A 22,049-nucleotide genomic window follows, 5' to 3' on the forward strand; every position below is an offset into this window, starting at 1 on the left:
AGATTTGCTTTGGCTTTTGTTTATGTTCTCTTGTTAGTTGCATTGCTGCTTCTATTCATTTAGTTTAAATTCTTTCTGTTCTGCCGTTGGTTGCATTGGGCGGTCTTTATAGTTTATTGCATAGGAATTAGCACAAAATGTTACTATGTGAGACATATAAGCCTGCGATGGTATAGTCGAATTTGATTCTCCTTTGGTCAAACGAGACTTTGATGGGTTAACATTATAAGGTATTGTCACTTTATTAAGTTTGTTTCATGGAAATAAGTGATGTCGTGACTGTTTTGGTAGCCTATGGATCCTTGTTTCTTTGTCTAGCTAGTCGCGTTTAGATTACAGTCGATTCTCCCCACCGATTGGAGTAACATCAAGTTGCGATAACTGTTAAGCATTACTTCTGTTGCACTTTTCCGTCCTATATTCATTGTCCTTTGTCCTTTTTAATCTTATTTTCTACTGTCTGTGATGCAGAGTGCCACGTATAGAAGACTATGTTTTAGTGGTGTACCTTGCCTTACATGCAGATAACTTGGAACTAGTTTGGAGTGCATTTTGTGGCTTAATTTGTACTTGCAACTTGTCATGGGATAGCTCTTAGGTAGTGCAGTGGTTTTGTTATACTATTAATTTCCTTCTTAACTCATGCAAGGTTGTAATCCATGGTGGGGTTGTCCTCCATGATTTTTGTGCTCATCTCTTTGTAATGAATGGGATTCATTTGGGAATTATATAGTGTGCGCGGATGAATACTTTAGAGGAGAAGTAAGAAATATATTTAACCTGAAAATACCTCCAAATTAAAGTTTCCCCTTTATTTCAGTTAAAAAGTTAAGACGGAGGTCGAGAGAACCGAACCGGTCGATGACCTGGGAGAGGAACTGGTTCAACGGTTTAGAGGTTCAACCGACTCCAACAGACATTCAATCAGGGTTAATTAATTATAGATTAAAAATATTAAAAATTCAACGTGTATGCTTTTAAATATTAAAATTCAATTATTTATACCTTGATAGAAACTTAAAATTTTTCAATTTCACATAACAAATTATTCATTAAAAGTATACTGTTAATAAGTGTTTCAACATATGATCGTATTACATGTTATTCACTTTTTATTAGAAAGTTAAATTAGCAATGACTTTTATGTTACGACCAGTATTCTTTGTCTATTAAGTCAAAAATTAACCTGACTATTGTGTTATGGTGAATGTATAAAGTGTGAGGCATACATGTTGACCAAAATTAATTGATTATGTCAAAGTATCAAAACCATGGGAGAAAAGAGACATATTTTTAGTAACACAGGTGTGGACTTTGTTTCGTAAGAATAATGCTATTCTGTGGTTGGCCAGGTTTTTTTTTTTTATTTCACCAAATTGCATCTGATAAGTCAAAGTAATATTTTAAAAGATTTATTGCAACAAAACCTAACGGGTCAATAGCCTGCTCATGCCCAAAAGACTTTTAGGATGTCCGCTTCTAAACACGGTGGAAAGAAGAAGGATTTCTTATTTTTTATTTGAATAATTAATGAGTTGGGTTGAAGACTCATTTATTGCTGGACCTCATTCGCGGTGAGTACATCACAGATTATTCCAAAGGGAGTCCTACGCATGTAAAGGTCTTCCCTTTCCTTGAAACTAAGCCCGGAACGTAGATCGAAGTACCTCGACAACAACATGGAGTCAGGGAGGCATCATTTTTATGGTGTCCGCAGGGGTCGAGTTCCTGGGATTTACATGAATTGGGAGGATTGTAAGCAGCATGTGAATGGGTTCAGGGACTGTGAGTTCAAGGGGTTCCCCAACGTTGACGACGCAGTGAGTTGGCTCCGTGCCGGGGGTGTTTTATTGGAACCCCCACCCCCACCCCCATCGGCACCCCCATCACCCCCCCCCCCGCCACCATCACCGCCACGGTTGGGTCTGGTTGGGAGCTCGACGATTGTGGGTGGAAGTTCGTTATCGACACAGCTGCATGCGATGAAGGTTCGTTCCGGTCAGCGCACACGGCTGGAAGCAGGCTGCCGTCGTTCACGGAACGATTCAACGCCGAAAGGTAGGTTCGACTCCTTGGGTATACTTTGGTTAAGCTAGTGATGTTCATTTTGTTTGGTCGCATTGCAGGCAAGGCACTTACAGGAGATACATGGGGGGCAGATTTCGTTATAACTGAAGACATGGAGGTGTATCTCATCCGAGTTTGTTCACAGTTACGTCTTGACTACCCGGTCTTCACCCGACGTGAGTCTTACACCCAAAATGGGGCGCAATTGCATGGTTTTTGGGTGGTTCTTCAGTCTGCGCAACATGGGGTAAATTGGGTGGTAGATGGATTGTTCTCTGAGGACGAAGCCGAAGCAAGGCAGGATGCTACGTTTCAGATGCTAGAGAAGGTGTTGACGATGACTGGGAGGGAGATTTGTGATTACAACTTCAGAAAGGTTGCTGCTTTGCAGAGGCGCGTTGAGGATCTAGAAAGACAGGTTTCGACCCCTCCGTACCACCAAATTCGCGAGCTTCAGAATGAGAACCAAATGATGCGGAATGAGCTGGAGATGTTTCACAAGATGTTTGATGATTAACTCTTGGAGGTAGTTTAGGCTAGTTGACCATGGGTTGGTTTTTGTTGGTTTGGTTCATGTTCTAACCTGTGTTTGATTTGCCTTCATTGAAGTTGTTTGTTGTTTGATTTTGATGGTGGTTGTCTTGGTTAGCTCATGTCTGAATTTTACTTATCACTTTGTAAGCGTTGCCTTTGTTACAAGTCAATATTAACGCGGATATAGTATTTTCATGATTTCCATAACTCTTATATATCAAATTGAATTATTTTGGATGACTCCAATTGTCTGGTCGATTGAGTTATGAATTGGTTAAGGTGGCTGGAAATTATGATTCCTAATTGACGATGTGAAGTTCGGTTTAAATTGTGATTTACTGGAACAAGTTTGATGTTGCTAGTAATGAGTTAAGATTTGGAAATTCTGTGAAAAGGGTTACCGAAATAATTTCGACATTATGAGTCACTATCACAGAGCACATTTTGTTCTCTTTTCCATGCCTTTAGTTAGATATTACCCTGAATGGCCTCAAGGTTGAAAGTAAACTGGCGGGTTTAGTTTAAACAATTGAGTAGGGCCTTCTAAAGGTCTTAGTGGGTCGACATTTTACTATAGGGCTACAACTATAAGTTCCTTCCACGCTTTCCATGTTTTGAAGCTGCACCTTTAAGAACCAACTAAGTTTTCTCCTATGAATTTAAAATTGCTTTGGGATTTACCAAGTTGACTCTGACATCGCAGCCGGGTATTATAAACTGTCTTTCAAGAAACCCAAAACATTAAAGGAATACGGTTCATGTCACATTAGAAGGCGATAAGACTAAATCAACGCCATACATTTTTCCTTCCAAGGCCCCGCTGTACTTCAAAATGGCATCCGTCCAGCAAAGATGCAAGATAAAGGTTTAACAATCTAGCTGATCATAGCACGCCGAAGGGCAAATCAAAAAAATCATTTAGCCCAACGGAAAGGGAACACAAGTGCTATCAAAAAATCAAATGTCCCGAAAGTTCCTAAACAATTGATCTGTACAAAAAATAATTGCCCCATGGTAACCAATACAGATGGGCGATCCAAAAAATAACTGCCCACACGTTACCGAGTAACAAATATTTACCATCGCGACTTGGCCTTGGAAAGGGCACGCTTAGTCTACGCAGTTTCCGTCTGCCAGTGTGCGAATGCTTCGGATACGGAGTCCTGTGCAAGTTGGTTGTGAGACTTCATCACCAAGTCTACTGCTAAGCGCATCCGAGTGGCAGCGTTGACATGCTGAGACGGCTCACAATAGCAACGGATGCAAGGTTAGTCACTTGCTAGTGGTGGCGCTGAAGAAGTAAAAAATTATAACTTCAGTTGGAATAAATTGTTAAGCTGTTTCCCACCGTACCTGCACCCCGTAGTCTTGCCACATGTGCGCTCGTATCATCCATTGTGCTACCCAGATGCCACAGTCCATGCTGCAAAGACACAAGTTTTAGTCAGTTCAGGATGCTTGTCAGTTCAACATGTGACTGAGACACCATCACAGCAAAGGGTTTACGATGCAATAATGACATTAGGGCAAAGAGGGGTGTGTAGGATCTTACGAGTCTGCTACCTGCTGAGGCACATCAGGCTCTTCATATTTAAACGCAAAGAACCGGGGACGCATCGCCCCGTCACCGGAGAGCCACGAATTTCCCAGTGTCATTCCCTCCAGGTAAAGTGCCTACAAGACGTTAAGAAAAACCATTGTTACTGGACGGTGCTCGATGGATATCATAAGCAGTGGGGTTATGGACTAGTGCCAGATAGCTAGAGTGGCTTACGACGCGCATCATGGCCGTTTTCCTTGCGTCCGCTTCACGTGGGTCTCTAAGTGAGTCTACGTAGATCAGCTTCTGCTCACGGACGTCGATTATCATTAGGTACCAGTGTTGGTCACACCACATGGGCTGATACACCTACAAACACCATGTAGCCAAACTCAAAGTACAAGGTAGGAGAAAATGTGTAGCCACATTATGAGTAACACAAAACTGGTGGCGGTGACAATACCCGGGTCACCTGGTCGACCTTACTGCGCATGTAGTTGTTACGTATGGACCTTATGTTAGCTGAAGTGAGAGACCGTCCGCCGACTGCAGCTTGCTGAACAGAGAAAAGAAAAAAACCCATCATACTACGAATATCATTATTAATAACAATAAGAATTCACCAATAATAGTGTTATCATTACTGAATAATAAGAAGTTCATAATTTATATTAAAATTATTGAAAGAATTATCTTTAATTAGTAAGATACGTGATCATTTTTAACCAAACCCGTTATAAAGTAGTGGTATTTTATAATTTTATTATGCACTATTCATATTCTTATATTTTTTAATGTAGAAAATCCTATAAAAATTACAATTGGGAAAAAAAATTATAATGATATATATATATATATATATATATATATATATATATATATATATATATATATATATATATATATATATATATATATATATATATATATATATATATACTGATTAATCTATAAGAAAACCCACTCTAATATAGTACGATACATTGATGAATAGAGGTACCCCTAATTTTTGGTTTTTAATTTGAAAAAAATAATAAATACTTATAAAAAAAAGAATTAGCACATTCTTTATAGTTTTTTCATAGTATTTCATCGGTTAACTTTTAATAAAATATAAAATTATCTATATCTAAGTATTCTATTACTGAATTTACTTCATTAAATATTCATGTGACGGTCATTTATATTTGTATGTTTTATATCAAGCAAAATATAAAGTACAGTAGTATAAATTAATTCGACTACCATATGTGTTATGTGAATTTGAAATTCATTAAAGTGTTTCTATCAACTAATAATAAGAGGAGAAATTCATAGGGCAACGATGACAAAGAAACAAGTACATAAAAATAGAAAAAGAAGAACTGCATGATAACTAATACCAAGCAATTCGTAACATATCATGGTTCCTAACATTAAGTTCCAAAAAATATACAAAACTCTAAACTATTGTGTTTCGCATCATGCTACATTAAATTAATTTATAGTAGTCCCTACTCTCACTACGACTAGACAGTGCCTTCTGCTGCACAACCATTTATGTTTCCATTTGTTCCTTGATTCCTAACGCCTACGAATTTTAAGGTTTAATGATTCATACAACATTATTCCTAATAGTTGTTACTATTCCCAGAAAACCACATGGAAACGTGTACCTTTAGGGAGATGGAGGCAGAGCCTCATTTATTCTGCCTCCAGGTTTCCATCTAAGTCTTATTAATCTAGAGAGTTTTACCACATTGTAATGAATATTATTTGTTGCATTCCACAACCCAAAAGTCACAGATCGTTATGCAGACTACATGTCATAGTTGGCTTTAGATACATCAAAAAGAAAGGCCTTATCTGTGATATCTTTCTGGCTGCAAAAATTTAACTTACAAGTTTTGTTATATTACACCGTTTCTGGTGGTTATCTTGTTTCACCGTAAGGTCTTAACTGTACCTAAAATTTGGTTAGAATGTTTGCAAATGTTAGCTGCTTTTTTCAGTAGGAAGTGTTGACTTACTATCTTCTTATGACTAGTGCCTTACTTAGCAGATTCTTTTACTTTCTTTTATGAAGAGAACACAAAAGCTCTGCATAAGTTGGAAAATATAATGCGCAATGGTATTTGCAGGAAATTTTAATTTGGTTGTTCTGTGTATTGGTTTATTTGTTGGAACATTCTGCAACAATGAAAACAATGTTCACCACAGCTCTAATTTTTATTCAGTAACACATGTTGGGGGTTTATATAAAAATGTCCACCCCTGGATCTGAGGTATATGTCCAGTATACTATCCTAATTTTTTCCCCGATGTATCAGTTCACAGAGGGCGCAGCAAAGCATTGGAAATCTGAATTAATCCCTAAATAGAGAAAGTACACTAAATAATTTAATTCATGCTTCTACCATAAATGTCTAACTATTCTTACCATGATTGTCATTGGCAGGAACCAAGCATTTGTATTCGATGCTAGTGTGAGCATGCAGACCACCGTGTTCAGCACCTGCAACCACACCAACACATATACACCGATTTAATGGAATATTGGCAGTATCTGAGATAACGGGGATGTCACAGGACTGGGCAACGAGTTAAGGAATTGGTGCTCACATCGTCCACAACCTCCATCTTCGATGCCAGAGTCATGAGCGCTCCCCGAGTGGCATAGCAGTCCCCGATGTCTATAAGAATCTCGCTATCATCATAATAAACAGTCACAACTGCTGATCCATGCAATACATTGGAGTTCGGAACAGAGCGGAAGGATTGCATACCTCTCCGGAAGATGTCGCATGAAGATATACGTCGCGACGACCAACTCCACTCCGGACAGATTCATGTCATCGGTCGGGCGGAACACCAGGTTCATAGACTACATCAATACCACTGAGTTAGTTATGGCCCCTGCATATGTAACCGTGGTCCAATCCATACCAACTGGGAAGGACGAAGACATGACTACAATTAAATAGCTCACCTTTGGAATGTCCTGCACTGTCATACTCACTAGTTTGCCTATGTTAACGACAGCAGCAGGTTCCTTGCCTGCGAGAACGCTCCTTCGCCTGGCAGATAGGACGCCAGTCTCAAATTCATGATTTGCATGAATTTACCATGGGATCTTCTCCGTCTGGTCATCGGTGGTAAGATCAACCTGAAATTGAAGGAAGGGACTGGTCAACCCGCCCAAACACATTTAGGGCCGGAAACCAACCCCCTTTCAAAATATTTACGGCCGGACGCATCCAGTCTATCCAAGACATGGGCCCATACACAAAACTAAAGATAAACCAGTTGCAATTGGACCTCAAACTCTTTTTTCTTTCTTTAGTCCAAACAAGATAAATCCCCCCAGTTTTCTTTCTTCGGTTCCGTTAACATCGCAGCAAAATATTTTTTCCCTTTCAACGTTGCGACTGTCATGGACTAGGCCCACCTTTACCCTGCCAATTACTGTACTCACACAAGGCATCGGAGCCCCGCAAAAAGCCCAACAAAACCTACTCACGGGCGGTTAAAGGACTAAACAAAAAAGGACAGCAACTTCACCTCCTGCATGAACCCCCATCCAGCGCCCCCAAACACTAACGTGAAGTATTTGCCAAGGAGAAAGCGCTACTGTCAGGAATCTCACTTCGGTATCCATAGATACGCCAAAACGTGAGCAAGGGCACGGAAAAGACACGACGTTCGTAAAAAAAAATGTGCAGTAAAAAAGGTTTCACGAATCTCATCAATAAACTACTCACATGTTGTCGAAAGGCACGTGGCACAATCACCGACGAGTTGCTGGCAGAAGGACAGGGCCGTTTCGTCTCTCAGAAGGCTATCATGGGGGTGGGAGCCTCTCCAACATGGTGGTCATTGTCTACTAGCATCAGTAGATTCCCGCGTGCGATTCCACAGTCCCCACGACTTAGAACGTGACCTGTGGTTATGCAAGATTCTTTACCTTGCTGTCTATTGCAAGTGGAGTAGTGACCAACCACATTTCAGGACTTGTGACAACAATTCCCACCCGTGCCTGGCTATGCCTAACACAACTTCAGTGGTTTGACCGATTTGCCCATAATGACTTCCTTAAATGGCGGAAGGAATGCATGTCACTATGTCCTAGGGATTTCATGCATGTGTACCGGCATTCATGAAAGGGTGTCCAGTTTGGTCTTTTCGTTGAACCCTTCTCCCGAGATGCCTTTCAGATCGCAGCAGGTCGTGTCATTCAGTCTGTCCCATCCAACTGGATTAGGGAGGAGAGGGTTTTGTTTTGGCGCCAATGAAACATTACGTGGGAGCAAACATGAGAGGAATTGTTTAAAAACCCGAACTGCTTTTGCTTGGTCTAGAGGTGAAACCGGTTTGCCGGTCGTCCGACCGGTCATCTTTTCAGTTGATCGGTTTACGAATACCCATGGTGTGACCCAAAAGGAACCGTTGGACACCGAACGACGTCCGTGACTATCGGTGCACTTAGTGACCGACCCAGAAAATTTAACGACCGGGGGCAAAAATATATATGCTAAAATCAAATTTGTTCAATGTTATTCATTATGTGGGGACATAAAAATCAAAAATGCCACTGAACCATTTCATTCTCAAAATACTATTCATTACACATAATTTACTAAGAAAATTTTTTTTTGGATCTAGAAATACAAGTTCGAATATTTTACTTAAATTAAAGATAACTTATTATCCCAGCTAATTTTTTTATACAAATTTAATAATTATATAGAGAATCAAAAGGCACAGTATCGTCTAATAATACACGAGTATTTATAATGTAAAAGTAGAACTAAATATAAATACCAAAAAAATTAACTCAGCACATGCAAATCATGTCTGCATAAGATTATACAAATATCATTTACGGTCTTTTTCTTTCTTTCTGTTTAAAATAGTTTAAGTTATTATATATTTTTTATTTCAATTCGTATATGATGTTGGATGAAAGACTTTATGCATATTCTTAACTATGTGTTGTAATCAAAATATTTTTACCATTGCTATTTCTTAGAATAACCAATGTACTTCTGAATTAACAAGTTAATCAATTTATTTTAAGATTTTATATGCAAGACAGGTACATGGCATAGATCAAAGGATAAAAATTAAGTAATTAAACAGAATAAATAGAGAATAAAGCAAAACATATAAAGTTATTAGAAAAATAAAACATTAGATTAACACCTAAACTATAATTGTTTGAATCAAAATTTGTAACTGAAAATATCAAAAGGAAAAACAACGATATCGAAAGATAGATAGAGTCATGGATAGCTATATAAAAAAATGGATAAGTTAAATTGTACTTTAACGAAAACAAAAAGAAGGTTAAAAATATAAAAACAAAAGAACAGAGTGCAACAGAATAAAGGGGAACCGGCACAACAACTGAACTTGATTAGGTTAAATAATAATCAAAATGATCGTAAAATTAAAACGTTAAATTAGGAGTTTAGCAAATTGAGTTTACTTTATTTATAACGGGGTTATTTAAAATTTGAAGTGGGGGCACATTATATAAAACTATATTCTTTAAAACAAAATAAACAATACAGTGGAAGCAAATGTTGCCGTAATTATTGTTGTCGTTGGGTCCATTCGTGGTTACAGTCCGATTCAACCGAAAAGGTGTTGCATTAAAACATTTTCACCGCCGGCTCCGACTACGTCCAAAGCCTTAGAGCAACTCCAACGCTAAGAAATAGAGTTCCTCTTCTGACATATGAGGACTCAACTACCATTGGAGTGAAAAGGGAAGGGGGGCTTTTTCACGTGGATCAAGGTTGAGAGTCCCTCTAAACAGGGACTTGCAACAACCAATAAAATCATGCCATGTGGTAAGTTAATAAAAAAATAAAAAATATATTAAATATATATTAAATAATTAAATTATAATTAAATTATTAATAATTATAATAATTTATTATATTAAATACTTATATATCTATTTAATTAATTATTTATATTAATTATTTAATAATTAGTTATATTAAATTATAATTAATATAAATAATTATGTTAAATCAATATCAAATATTATTTATATTGTTATATTAAATCATAATTAATTAAATTTAATTTTTACGTATTATAAAATAATTTTTAGTTGGATTATTTTTTTATTTATAAAATTTAAAATACTAATCAAATTTTTAGTTGGATTATTTATTTTGAATTTATAAATTTAAATAATATTATTATAAAAAAATAATAATTATATTAATTTTAATTACTTTAATTAATTGATTAAGTGGGATCACAATAGGGATTAAAGTTAGTTCCTTCTAATGGAGAAGAGAGAGATTCTTTGAGTTCCTATTTATTGTTTATGATGCAAAAGCTGATGTGGAGTTACTTTTTATGACAGGTGGGGCATAAATAGGAACTGGAATGAGTTCCTTATTAGAGATTGTCTAAACCTTATTCGTGCTGCATCCTCCCACGCAGGGAGAGACATAAGGGTGGGGCGAGTCACGGTTTCGGACCCCCAACTTATTCTAAAAACAGTTATCATTAATGAGTTACTTGGCATAATTTTAATTTAAAAAAAAATTCCGGTAATTATTTTAGAACAGATAAAGATAAATTCATATGTAATTGTTAATAATTTCTAATATCCGACTGTACCACCACGTCAGCACTACTTCCATCAAAAAGCCCAGTCCGGTTGGACGTTCTTTACTATCGTCCTCATGCGATTACGCGATCTCAACTCTATGATCTAAACTTGACTTTGTCTTATCCGTTTTTCATATTAACTCTTTTGAAATCATGTGCCGTTGTTACCCTAAACATAATTTTCGCTAACTATTTATTAATCTGATTCTTCTATTTCAATGCTAGTATTGCCATTACGGCTGTTTGTTTTTCATGCTAGTGACGATATTAGAGTTGCAAGGTACGTGTTCAGAATTACTTGTGACTTCTACGATGTCACGCTAACCCACTGTCATCGTAGTACTAAGTATCCCTCTGTTGTGATCGCATGTATTCTTAGAATTTGGGACTTCAAGCTTCGTAAAAATTAGGCGAATATAAGTTTTCCACCGTTTACCTTGTGTAAGTTTATTGTTGTCTTCGTTTCTTCTTGCCGCGCATTACCGGGATTACCGGTTCATTCAGCGATCCGTCGCTTGTACCAGTAACTCCATGAACCATGACTTCGACCAACTCAATCACTGGTGTGGTTCTGACTAGCATGATTACACGACGTCGCAAACCCGAGAATCTCCCATGTCCGCCACAATTTTTCATAACGCAACGCACACCTGACACCGCAGTGTGTATCAAACCAGACGGGACTTGCCGGTTCAACCGGAACAAAAATAAACCGGCTCGCCATCTGCACCGACTCATTGATTCTTCTGTCCAACTATTCGGGGTGGCAAACGGCCCGTGTAACCCGCCAAAAAAGGCGGGCCGGGCTGAAAAATTGGGACCGCCAAATAGTAAAAGCCCGCTTAACCCGCACCGCTTAAACCGCAGGTTTTGGCGGGCTTTGGCAGGGCAGGGCGGGCTTCCCCGTCGGGCTTAGTATTTTTTTAGCAGGGGTATTTTTACAATTTTTTTACCAAAATCCAACTTCTCCCAACCCAACTTACGAGAGAATGAAGATGAAAATTGAGTGTTTTAGATTTTGTTTGTTTTACTTTACAGACAATATTGTTAATTATGTTTTGGATTATGTTTATTTTGCTTTGGAAACAATATTTATAATTATGTTTTGGATGAAAACTTGGTTTATAATTATGTTTATTAGATATTTATAATTACAAAGACTTTAATGTTTGTGAACACAAAAATTATAATTTGTTTGTACTTTTAGAAATTATAATAGTTAAAAGTAAAAAACAAAAGAGATTTTTTTATATCTTTATATATATTATTTAATAGTTAAAAGTAAAAAAAAGAGAGGATATTTGGCGGGCTTAGCCCGCCGGCCCGCCAGCCCGCCGTTAGGCGGGACGGGCTGGGATTCTGGGACCACCTCACTAGGCGGGGCGGGGCGGGTCAGCCCGCCAAATGGTGGGCTTCTGGCGGGGCGGGCTTCCCCGCTTGCCACCCCTACTAACTATCATACTCGGTTTTGCAGTGGCCACACCGGTTTACCCATGTAACCGGTTGTTCCGGTTCAATCCAGTCCGACCCATCGGATACTTTCCAATAACCTATCAAACCCAACCGGTCCATCTTGTCCAAAACAAACCCAGTCGCTACCCAACCCTTTTTCTATAAATACTACTCTCCTAGGGCCATGCAAAAGCCATGCACACTAACGGGTGGCTCCCTCACACATCACCACCCATTTTTGCCACCAAAATGCCAAGCCTCCACACAGGAGCCAAGATGGCACCAGGTAAACCCCCCACATGTTGCAGAAACAACTTTCCATTCCTCCAAGGTCATAACCAATTCAACACTTGGGATTGGGTGAAATTGGCAAAAAACTTATCAGCATCCTAAGACTCCGACTACTAGGATCCTCATAACTGTTGCAAGCGGCGGCAAATTTCACATTTAGGAAGGCCGCGGCGACTTGCAAGCTAGCCTCCCTCCCAATGTGTTTAGCGTCATTCCACGCAAGGCAAGCAAACAATTTTTTCCTCTTTTTTTTTTAATTCTTTTTCTCCACGATAGCTCACATCGACAAAATTATGTATCTCCTTTATTTTAATGTCCATTAAAAAAAATCTAATGTTGTTACTCTTGTTGAGGATCCTTATTTCTGTTAGTAACCACAATCATGCTTAAATTGGTTTTCCTATCAACTAACTTCTCAACCATACTGACACCTACTCAGAAATTACTATATATTTTTCCATTGGCATATGGTTTCGAGGTCAACCACTGCCGCTCAAAATGTTTCAGAGAATTACCTATCAAAGTTTATACCGGTCAGGTGCATAATTTTATGTACAACAACAATACAATATGCCCAACCCGGCAAGAAAATATATGGCATGTTACGTGCAAGTATACCCTGAATGATTGTTCACTTAATCCATGTTGTCGGAATTCTTGTGCGGTGTGGCAAAGATGTGCAACATCTACTGGTCTACCAAGCTGCTGCCTCGTAACTTACCCTAATACTCGCATATATTCGCACCTTGGATTGCATGCTGCCCACTGACCTCACCACTCAAACTAAAACTCGGTTTTTTTGGAAGTTTCTGCATGTATTGTCTTTGAATCTGCCCGCCGTTTATATTTCATGCCACTACGCGCGCATAACGTATCATCAGTTCCAACCCATTACCACAAATAACTGTGGTGTCGCGCCCGAGGGAGTTCTTATGTTATTCTTGCCTAATTATTGAATGATCCCACCAGAATCAAATACATCAAAGAACAACGAAAAATTATTCCACCCCACAATACGACAAAGATAACTTTACTCCATAACGTTATACGAATCATTTCGGTAGTTAAATTATTTTGCCTTAATTTATCCACATGCTCAACCTTACCTTACATATACATTGTTATAAATGTGATACAAATATCATGCCAACTGGTTAGCATAAACGAAAGTACACCACACTTACTCCAATGAAATGATTCACAACATAACACAACCACTATCATCATTATATTATTAAATTAAGGCATATGTTATTAAATTGGTTAAAAGATTTTCTTTTCAAAAACAATAAAAACATTTAAATTGGATCTAAACAAAAAAAGTTAAAAAAAGACTGTTCGAATTTTTTCCCAAACTGTTAATATGAAAAAAAATATATATATATATATATATATATATATATATATATATATATATATATATCAAGCTCAAGACTTTCAAATTTTTTACAAATTAAAAATTAATTTATTTATATTCGTACAAAATATAAAATACTTATCATATTGTAATTTTATTATAGATTAAGATTCATTATTTTAATTTCTTTTTTCCTTTTAATATAACCATTACAAATAAATATAATTGTTATAACTTCATGTAGTGTAACGAAATATATATAATACTAATTACTTTAAATAAATTCTAAACAACATTTACTGATTCAAGTTTATTTTTGTTTTTAATATAACATTTAGGAATACATACAATTTTTAAAACTAGATGTACTGTAACAAAATATGTATAATATTAATTACTTTTAAAAAAATTTTGAAAAACGTTTTGGAAACTATTTAGAAAATTCTGGAAAAAGTAAATATAAAAAGCATTCATAGAAGTAAATGTTTAAAAATAAATTTCTATACATTTTTCAACTTAACAATATTATTTGATATTCGATCCAACAACAAAAAATGCGGATATCGCATTCGATCGGATGAGTTTAGGGTGGATTGTATCGAAATTTTAGCAATATCTGATTTGCGAACACCCCAAACAATAACAGTTAAAAAAATTATAACGATATTACTCTTAACTAATAGGAAGTCCCAAAAAAAGAGTACTAAATACAAGAACAATATAATCAAATTTAAAAAAAAATATACTTTACCTTAGTTGGACTTTTTTTGCCCATATATATATAGTATATATATGTATGTATGTATAATAACAATAACAATAATAATAATAATAATAATAATAATAATAATAATAATAATAATAATAATAATAATATGGTAATTACTTAATATGTTACACAAGTATAAACTTTCTTTCAATAAACTTTACAAAGGTTTTGTAAGTCTCTAATTTTGTTATCGATTTTTTTGGGGTTAGCCCTTCTATTATCGATTTGATTCATATATAATTCGGATGATAAATTATTTGGTGATATCTTTCTTTTTTTACTGTGATATAGATATATTATTATTATTATTATTATTATTATTATTATTATGACACCTTCAAAAATGTCTCGATAAAGGCCAAACAACAATGAAGTGCAATCCTGACTTTAAAAATAACATGGTCGAACTATTCCCATAACATAATGGAGGCATAGAAGTTTATCATTCTCCTCTAACAGAAGGAACAAAATTCCTTTTAATAGTTTATTTAACGTTTAACACAATAAAAAGTGAATTTTACTCAAATATATTTCGGCACGAGTTTAATGTTCTTATTCATTGTAAAGTACGTATGGAATTACTCGTAGATAAGCTTTTGAAAAAAAACCATGCTTTTTAATTAAATTTTTAAATATACTTTATTTTACATTTTAAAATAAATCTAAACTTTATCTTTGAATATTATTAATTTCTTACTGTATATAACTATTTAATTTTTTTTTAATTAGATCTACATAACTTACACTTAATAAAAAAAAATTTATTATTCAATTAATTTTTTAGAAAATAATTAACTATTAATATAATTCAACTTCTCAGAACAAAAACAATCACAAAATTATGAACGAAGAAAAATTTAACCATCATGATCATTTTTTTATTCAAATTTTAATTACAAACACGAACATAATTATGAGTATAGAATTGTTCCAGTATTTTTGTATGCGTGTCTAATGGACGGTGTTCAAACGTCACTGTTAGTTATAAACAAGATTTATAATTTAAAAAATCAAAGACTCAATTAAAATGATATGAAAAAGATGAGGTTAAAATACTCTAACTCTTTAAGGTAAAAGTTTTTTAACTTCAATTAAAAATTATTCAGAGTTTAAACTCAACAAAAACTTTTACTCAATCTATTTTGTATTAAGTATATTTAAAAATTAAAATTTGCTTTTGTTAAGTTAATTTTCTTATAACAACTTCTTAGAAAAAAACTCTTCTTTCAAATTTTTTTTAACATTAACTATTATTATATATATTTTGTTAACCTACAACTAGTTATAAAAATTTTACTTATTTGTAATGTATATATTAAAAATGAAAACAAATTTAAATTATTGAATTCTATTCTACAATACAATACAATAACAACATAGTTATTGTTTTATATATCGTACCTACATAAATTAGTTTATTTTTTTTATTGCATAACAATTTTAATACGCTTGACCTTGTTATCGATCCAACTCGTACGATAAATTTTACTTCAAAACAATTAGCTGCACACACACATATATATATTGATTGATGAGTGTGATATATTTTTTAACATCAATAATTTTATACATAAATATCTAATACTTAATCTATTACTGTTTTGGTTTTAGGCCAATCTACATTTTTTATTATCTTTGGAAATAAATTTTTTTATAGAATTTAATAATATGTGATAAAGAACACCGAATAAACTATATAAAGCTCATTTGAAATGCAATACAAAAATATCTATAACATAAGATAAAATAAATATCCTTATTTGGATGTTCCCTTATTATTACTAGGATTTTTGTTCTTCCTATTTTCCCTCCTCCGGCATCAGATTTCTCTTTTCTTTTTTCCGACATTGCTACACATTCCTGTCGTTACTTATAATTCACTATTCTATTTATCACAAAAAAATTTACTGATCCAAATACCCACCAAAGGTCCAGAGAGAATAAATAAGGTCCATCTTCTCCAAAGTCCAAATCCATTTGCAACAGGGCCCATAACCACACTAGCATCCTACCCAAAATCGTTCCGTTCTACGGTCTCGTGCAGTGTACGGCTCACCACCTGAGCCATCCCAATGTATCTGGCTCACTCTGGACAATCATGAATCTCCAGCATCCCACAAGCTACGTGTCACACTCTGAGGGAATCTCTTTAACTCTATATGAATTAACCTCTGTACCGTATAAAAATCCATATATATATATATATATATATATGTGTGTGTGTGTGTGTGTGTGTGTGTGTGTGTGTGTGTGTGTGTGTGTGTGTGCAAGCTACAAAATATGATCTAATGATGATTTCTACCAACTACGTAGGTATGGTTTCATAGGTCTGAAACTATTCTCACTTCTCAATACTTTCATAGACATTGATATGTGTAGTTGGTTAGAAACTTTCAAATCAATTTATAAATTTTGTGTTTCTTAGAAAAGACCAGAGTTGGTGAAATTGCAGGGAACAGAAATCACATAGAACTCTTCTTTTTTCAATTCTTTCATCTTTTATCTTTGGTCAAAGAAAGTGGTGCATTATTTGTGACCCACTACAACTCACACTCTCCATTGTTTTTTCTTGTTTCTATGATTTCTTCAACTCAATTGGCTCATCCCCACACCTGCCACCCTCCACTCCCACTTTTGCCCTTTGTCAGGAGGAATGTTGTTCGCTTATGTTGAATCGCCAAGCAAATATCCAATCACTGGAATCACGAATTTAACGACATTCAACATCCAAGGAAGCAGACTGAGCTAGAACCCAATTGAAAACCAAATTCTAACCCATTGTGATGATTAGGAAATAGAAACCTAGGTTTTGTCCCTGTTTTCTTCTCTCCCTAAACCATGTTCCTTTGCGTCTTCTCTGACTTTGTTGGTAAAGGCTTCTGCATTTCTTTTTTTTAAAGGAAAAGGAGAGAATTTTGATTATTGTTGTTGTTGTTATTGTTGTTTTGTTGCAGTGTGGACGGAGATTACGTTTTAGTTGAGAACAGAAAATATCTTATTTAAGGGATGACCCAAGAATAAATCTGTGAGATACGAGGATAGGGAGATTTTTATCGATGAGTATATCTGAAATAAAAATTGTCCAGCATGCTGCAAAATGAGAGAACAAAGCCAAAAGAGAGGAACAAGTATAAAGGTCTTTCTCTAGCATTTCTGTGACACGTTTCAGATATAACTCATTTGTTGATAATGTCGCTGATTTTGCATCTATTATTTTTGTTGATTTATTGCTTTAGTTGTATCCTGGCATTCACTCAGCATTTTATTTTGAATAGCTTTATGACATGTTAATTATATTCAAATTACTGAAACTGATTTACAGAATAACTTGAGGGAGAGAAAACAGGAGTTTTGAAAAAGGAAGGAAAAAGAAGAGCAGGAAATGGAAAGCGGAAAGGAGGTAATCCAAAGAAATTAAAGCTTTATTTTGTGGAGACAATCAAAGACCCTTTTGGCATAACTTTCATTCTATATGTGGTACTGTTAATCTTATGGTTACCTTTAGGATGAGTTTGGGATGTGGTTGAAATAGAGAGAAAAATTATCTAGATCTATATGCACATAAATCTTCTAATTCATGCACAGCTCACCCCTAGAGGATGTACATAGTCTTCTAATTGAAGTTTCAAGTTAAGACATAGTTTGTGATGAGATCACAAGTCTTATTTATAAATGAACCTTTTATGGTCTGTAGATGTGTTCTTTTTCTTTTTTAACTCTTTAATTGCAATATCATAAGTTTATTGGACTTGAGACTAAGATATCAAATCACTTGCAATCATGTCGTAAGAATTTTATTATAATCTAAATCTATGATGCCAAAAGTTGTGAAGCCAAAATTGGAGAGCAATAATAAGTGATAATGTTTTTCTTTGCCAGATAATTGGTTATGTTGATCTTGGTCCAACGGTCAGCAAATAAAGCTATCAAGAGTTGGAACCTCAACTTTGAAAGGAATAGATTGGTGAATTCAGTTAAAATCATAGCTTTTCTAAAATTTTGGCATGCAACTTTAAAAGATTTCCGCTACATTAATAGGTGGACACGCATTGCAAAATGAGTGAAACTATGAGCATAACTTGGTTTAACAATTTCTAGCTCATGTACAGATTGGTGATTGGCTGTAGGGATATGCGAGTTTGTTCTGCCTTATACCCAATGATGTTGATGTTTTCATCTGGCTATTAGGGATTTTTAGTGGCACTTATGTTCCTTGCTACCTCTCTTTCTCTTGGTGGTAGAGTTTTTGGAACCAATCTACTGAAATACGGTGGGAGGAGCTTTTAAGTAAAAAATATGGGGGATGGAAGAGTAAAAAAGATGGGACAAGAGGATATATGTTATTAGGAATGATTATGTTTGGTTGTTATTGATGTCATCTTTATACTGAGAGTGGCGGTTTTATTTTGACTCTGTTGCTTTTGGAAGGTTATATGCATTGAGGGTGGAATATCTTGGTAGTGACGTTTCTTGGCAAGAGTGTTGTTGTAGTTGGTGTCTTTCATGTTGGGATTGTTGTCTCTGTTTTGTTGTTTTTTATTTTTATGTTTTAGCTTTAGCATTGATGTTGTTGCTAGGCTCTTAGTGTTTGTTTTGGGTGGTTGTTGGGTGATTATGTATCCATGATGCCTGTTGGGTGATTAAATTGGGTACTTTTTAATTATAATCTTGTCTTTTTCTCACTGTTAAACAAGTGGTTGATATTATTATTATTATTATAAATTTAGTTAAAGCATTATGAATACTTCATGCTGAAAAAGAGTGTAAAAATATAACAAGTTTGATATTATTGTAAATTTCATATTATTATACAACTATCGGATAGCCAATCACATCCACTATATTAGTTCAAATGCTTGATGAGTGTTCTGTGTCTTATCATGATATATTAATGGTTTGTAGTAGTTTTATTGAATGAACGACCTAGAGACTTTGATCATTTGATTCATCTAACTTGCACATTAATTTTGGAAAATCCAATGTCTGGTGATATGGTATTTTTAAAAATACAAGCACTTAAACAACAAATTATGGATAAACTAGAACCCCTAATTTTAAAATTGGATATCATATATACTTTCACTTTTATCTCTTAAGAGTACTGATAAATTTTTCATTTGATATAATTTCTCTATAAAATGGCTTAAGAATGATTATATTTCCTGTTTAAGTTTGATATGCTGCTTTCTCCAAATTATATGTAGCATATTAGGAAAGAGAATAATGTCTTGTGTAATTGCTTATTTTTTTGTTCTTTTAATTTTGTAGATGATACCTCATACAAGATAGAAAATTGGGTGGAGCCCAAGAGAAAAAGTAGTGACCTGAACATAATCATACCATGTCTATTAGAGTTACTTATATCGTTTATTTTTTAATTTCTTACAGTTTTCTTATATGATGATCTGATATATTTTATTTAATTTTGTGTGAGTTAAAATGATATCACTCTTTTCGACAAAGACTAAGGATCAAATTACGCAATTGAAGCTCTAACTCAGCAGCCTCACTAAGTTGGCGGAGAATTTAATATGAATGAAAATACACACTAGCTTCAAAATTCAACAGAAAATGATTTTTCCAATGATATCTTAGCCAGTGGTGCATCAACATGTGGATCCATGGAAATCAGTAACCAACATGAAGGTTGCAATTCATATAAAATCCTGCTAATCATGTTTGATTAATTTTGGAATAACTTGTTTGATTATCATTTCCTTTTGATTGATATTGACATTAAGTACACTGGTAATTTTTAATAGCACTAAAAGTATTACAACTGAAATTTTTTAGTGTCCAATGTTAAATACATGCAGTATTAATTTTGAGTGGTTGGAGTCTTTCTTTTCTCACTTTAAGCACTAAGATTGATTTTATGTGAATGCATTAAGTGCAAAAATCATTCACTTTTGTATTTTATTACATGACATGTTCAATGCTTCTTTGATTTGATAATTATAAACTGTAATTGTCATTATGTCATTAAAGAAGTGAGATTATAATTCTTGATACAAAATGTCGAAAATGATAGAAAATTTGGACTGCTTAGTTAGTTTGTTAGTTTATTATTCAATAATAAATTTATCTTAGAGCTAACTCTGAGATATCCATTATTTAAGGTATGTGTTGCTTTTGTTAATGACTCTTTAATAAAATATAAGACTGAGAATATATTCAATTTTGAGCAAATAAAATCTACAATATCAGTTATCAAGATTCATAGTTCTATGAATGGCTCGAGTGAAATGGCAAAAGTATTGATTTTTATGATTTTTTACTCTCTAAGTTGTCAAGGATATTAACCTCTGAACTCTAATGTGATTGTATTTCTAATATACTTGACTTAAATTTTTATAGGAATATGTGATCTTTAGTCTTCATCCTTTTAATGAGGCCCACATGTCGTAACAAAAAATCTTTTGCCATTAAAAAAATTATATTATCTTTTTGCTTTTCATTAATTAGTTTAGGAGTTTCATTGTATAAAAAAAACTGTAAATGCACATATGCAATGAGGAATTTCAATCAAAGAGAGTAGGTTATTAATCAAGGAGAGTAGGTAATGATGCACTTCTCTAAATTGTGCCTCAGTCTTCTTTTTCTTTCTCTTTTACAACCTAGAATAACTATCTTCAATAATGAGCTCTCAACTCACTACTTCATCCATTATAGAGGAACTTGAGGTCATTTTAAGGCTTTTACTATAGTGTTTCAACTCCCTTTTTCTTTTTTCTTTTTTTTTTTGTTTTCTTGAATTTTTTTAATTTTATTTGTTTTTCGGCATTTAAGTGTGGATTTGTTTCTTAAGATATTTGAAATTGAGATAGAATTTTAATCTCTTCTTATGTCTTGAATTTTTTTATTATCTTTTAATTTTTTTTATTTTTTCTATTTTCTAACATTGAAAAATTGACATATCAAGAAGAAAGCTTTTTTTTAGTTTAGAATTTTTTGGACAATTTTAGTTATAACTTATATAAACTTTGTTTACAGAGCAAAATATACAATCTCAAATTTTTGTCCACCTTACCTGTATTTTATTAAAATTTTTTATTATTTTTTTCTGTGCAAAGTTTGAGCATAGTTTTTGTCAATTATATTGATTTACTGTGAAAATAAAAAAATTTTCACACAATAAATTTATTGAAAATTTTCACTTGGGAAGATCCCTCCCCGGGATCGGGGTGAAATCTAAGAATAGATTTTCTTAAGATGTTCCGTACCGAGGGTCATCGATTATTATTATTATTATTATTATTATTATTATTATTATTATTATTATTATTATTATTATTATTATTATTATTATTATTATTATTATTATTATTATTATTATTATTATTATTGTTATTGTTAGTATTCTTTGTGAGTTAAATATTATACCCCGACTTTTTGTTCGTCACACACCCTAATGAATCGTTATT

The 22,049-nt window shown here is 34.2% G+C and overlaps 1 protein-coding gene across 3 annotated transcripts; it reads right to left on the reverse strand.

The window, feature by feature from the left end:
• Window positions 1-3,342: 3,342 nt before the first annotated feature.
• On the reverse strand, window positions 3,343-7,707 carry LOC112724042 (uncharacterized). 3 transcript variants are annotated; one of them, XM_025775343.2, is made up of 9 exons: window positions 7,110-7,705; window positions 6,907-7,004; window positions 6,743-6,827; window positions 6,561-6,635; window positions 4,605-4,697; window positions 4,376-4,510; window positions 4,165-4,275; window positions 3,955-4,024; window positions 3,343-3,836 (listed from the first exon to the last, which is right to left on the reverse strand). In XM_025775343.2, the coding sequence occupies exons 1-9, from the start codon at window positions 7,131-7,133 to the stop codon at window positions 3,712-3,714; spliced, it is 816 nt and encodes a 271-aa protein (XP_025631128.1). In that variant the 5' UTR covers window positions 7,134-7,705; the 3' UTR covers window positions 3,343-3,711. The 3 variants fall into 3 exon arrangements, with proteins under 3 accessions (XP_025631128.1, XP_025631127.1, XP_072061918.1); XM_025775342.2 differs by having other exon boundaries at window positions 4,154-4,275; window positions 7,110-7,702; XM_072205817.1 differs by lacking the exon at window positions 3,955-4,024 and having other exon boundaries at window positions 3,760-3,892; window positions 7,110-7,707.
• Window positions 7,708-22,049: the final 14,342 nt, after the last annotated feature.

This window comes from Arachis hypogaea, chromosome 11, assembly GCF_003086295.3.
Source record: "Arachis hypogaea cultivar Tifrunner chromosome 11, arahy.Tifrunner.gnm2.J5K5, whole genome shotgun sequence".
Lineage (NCBI taxonomy): Eukaryota > Viridiplantae > Streptophyta > Magnoliopsida > Fabales > Fabaceae > Arachis > Arachis hypogaea.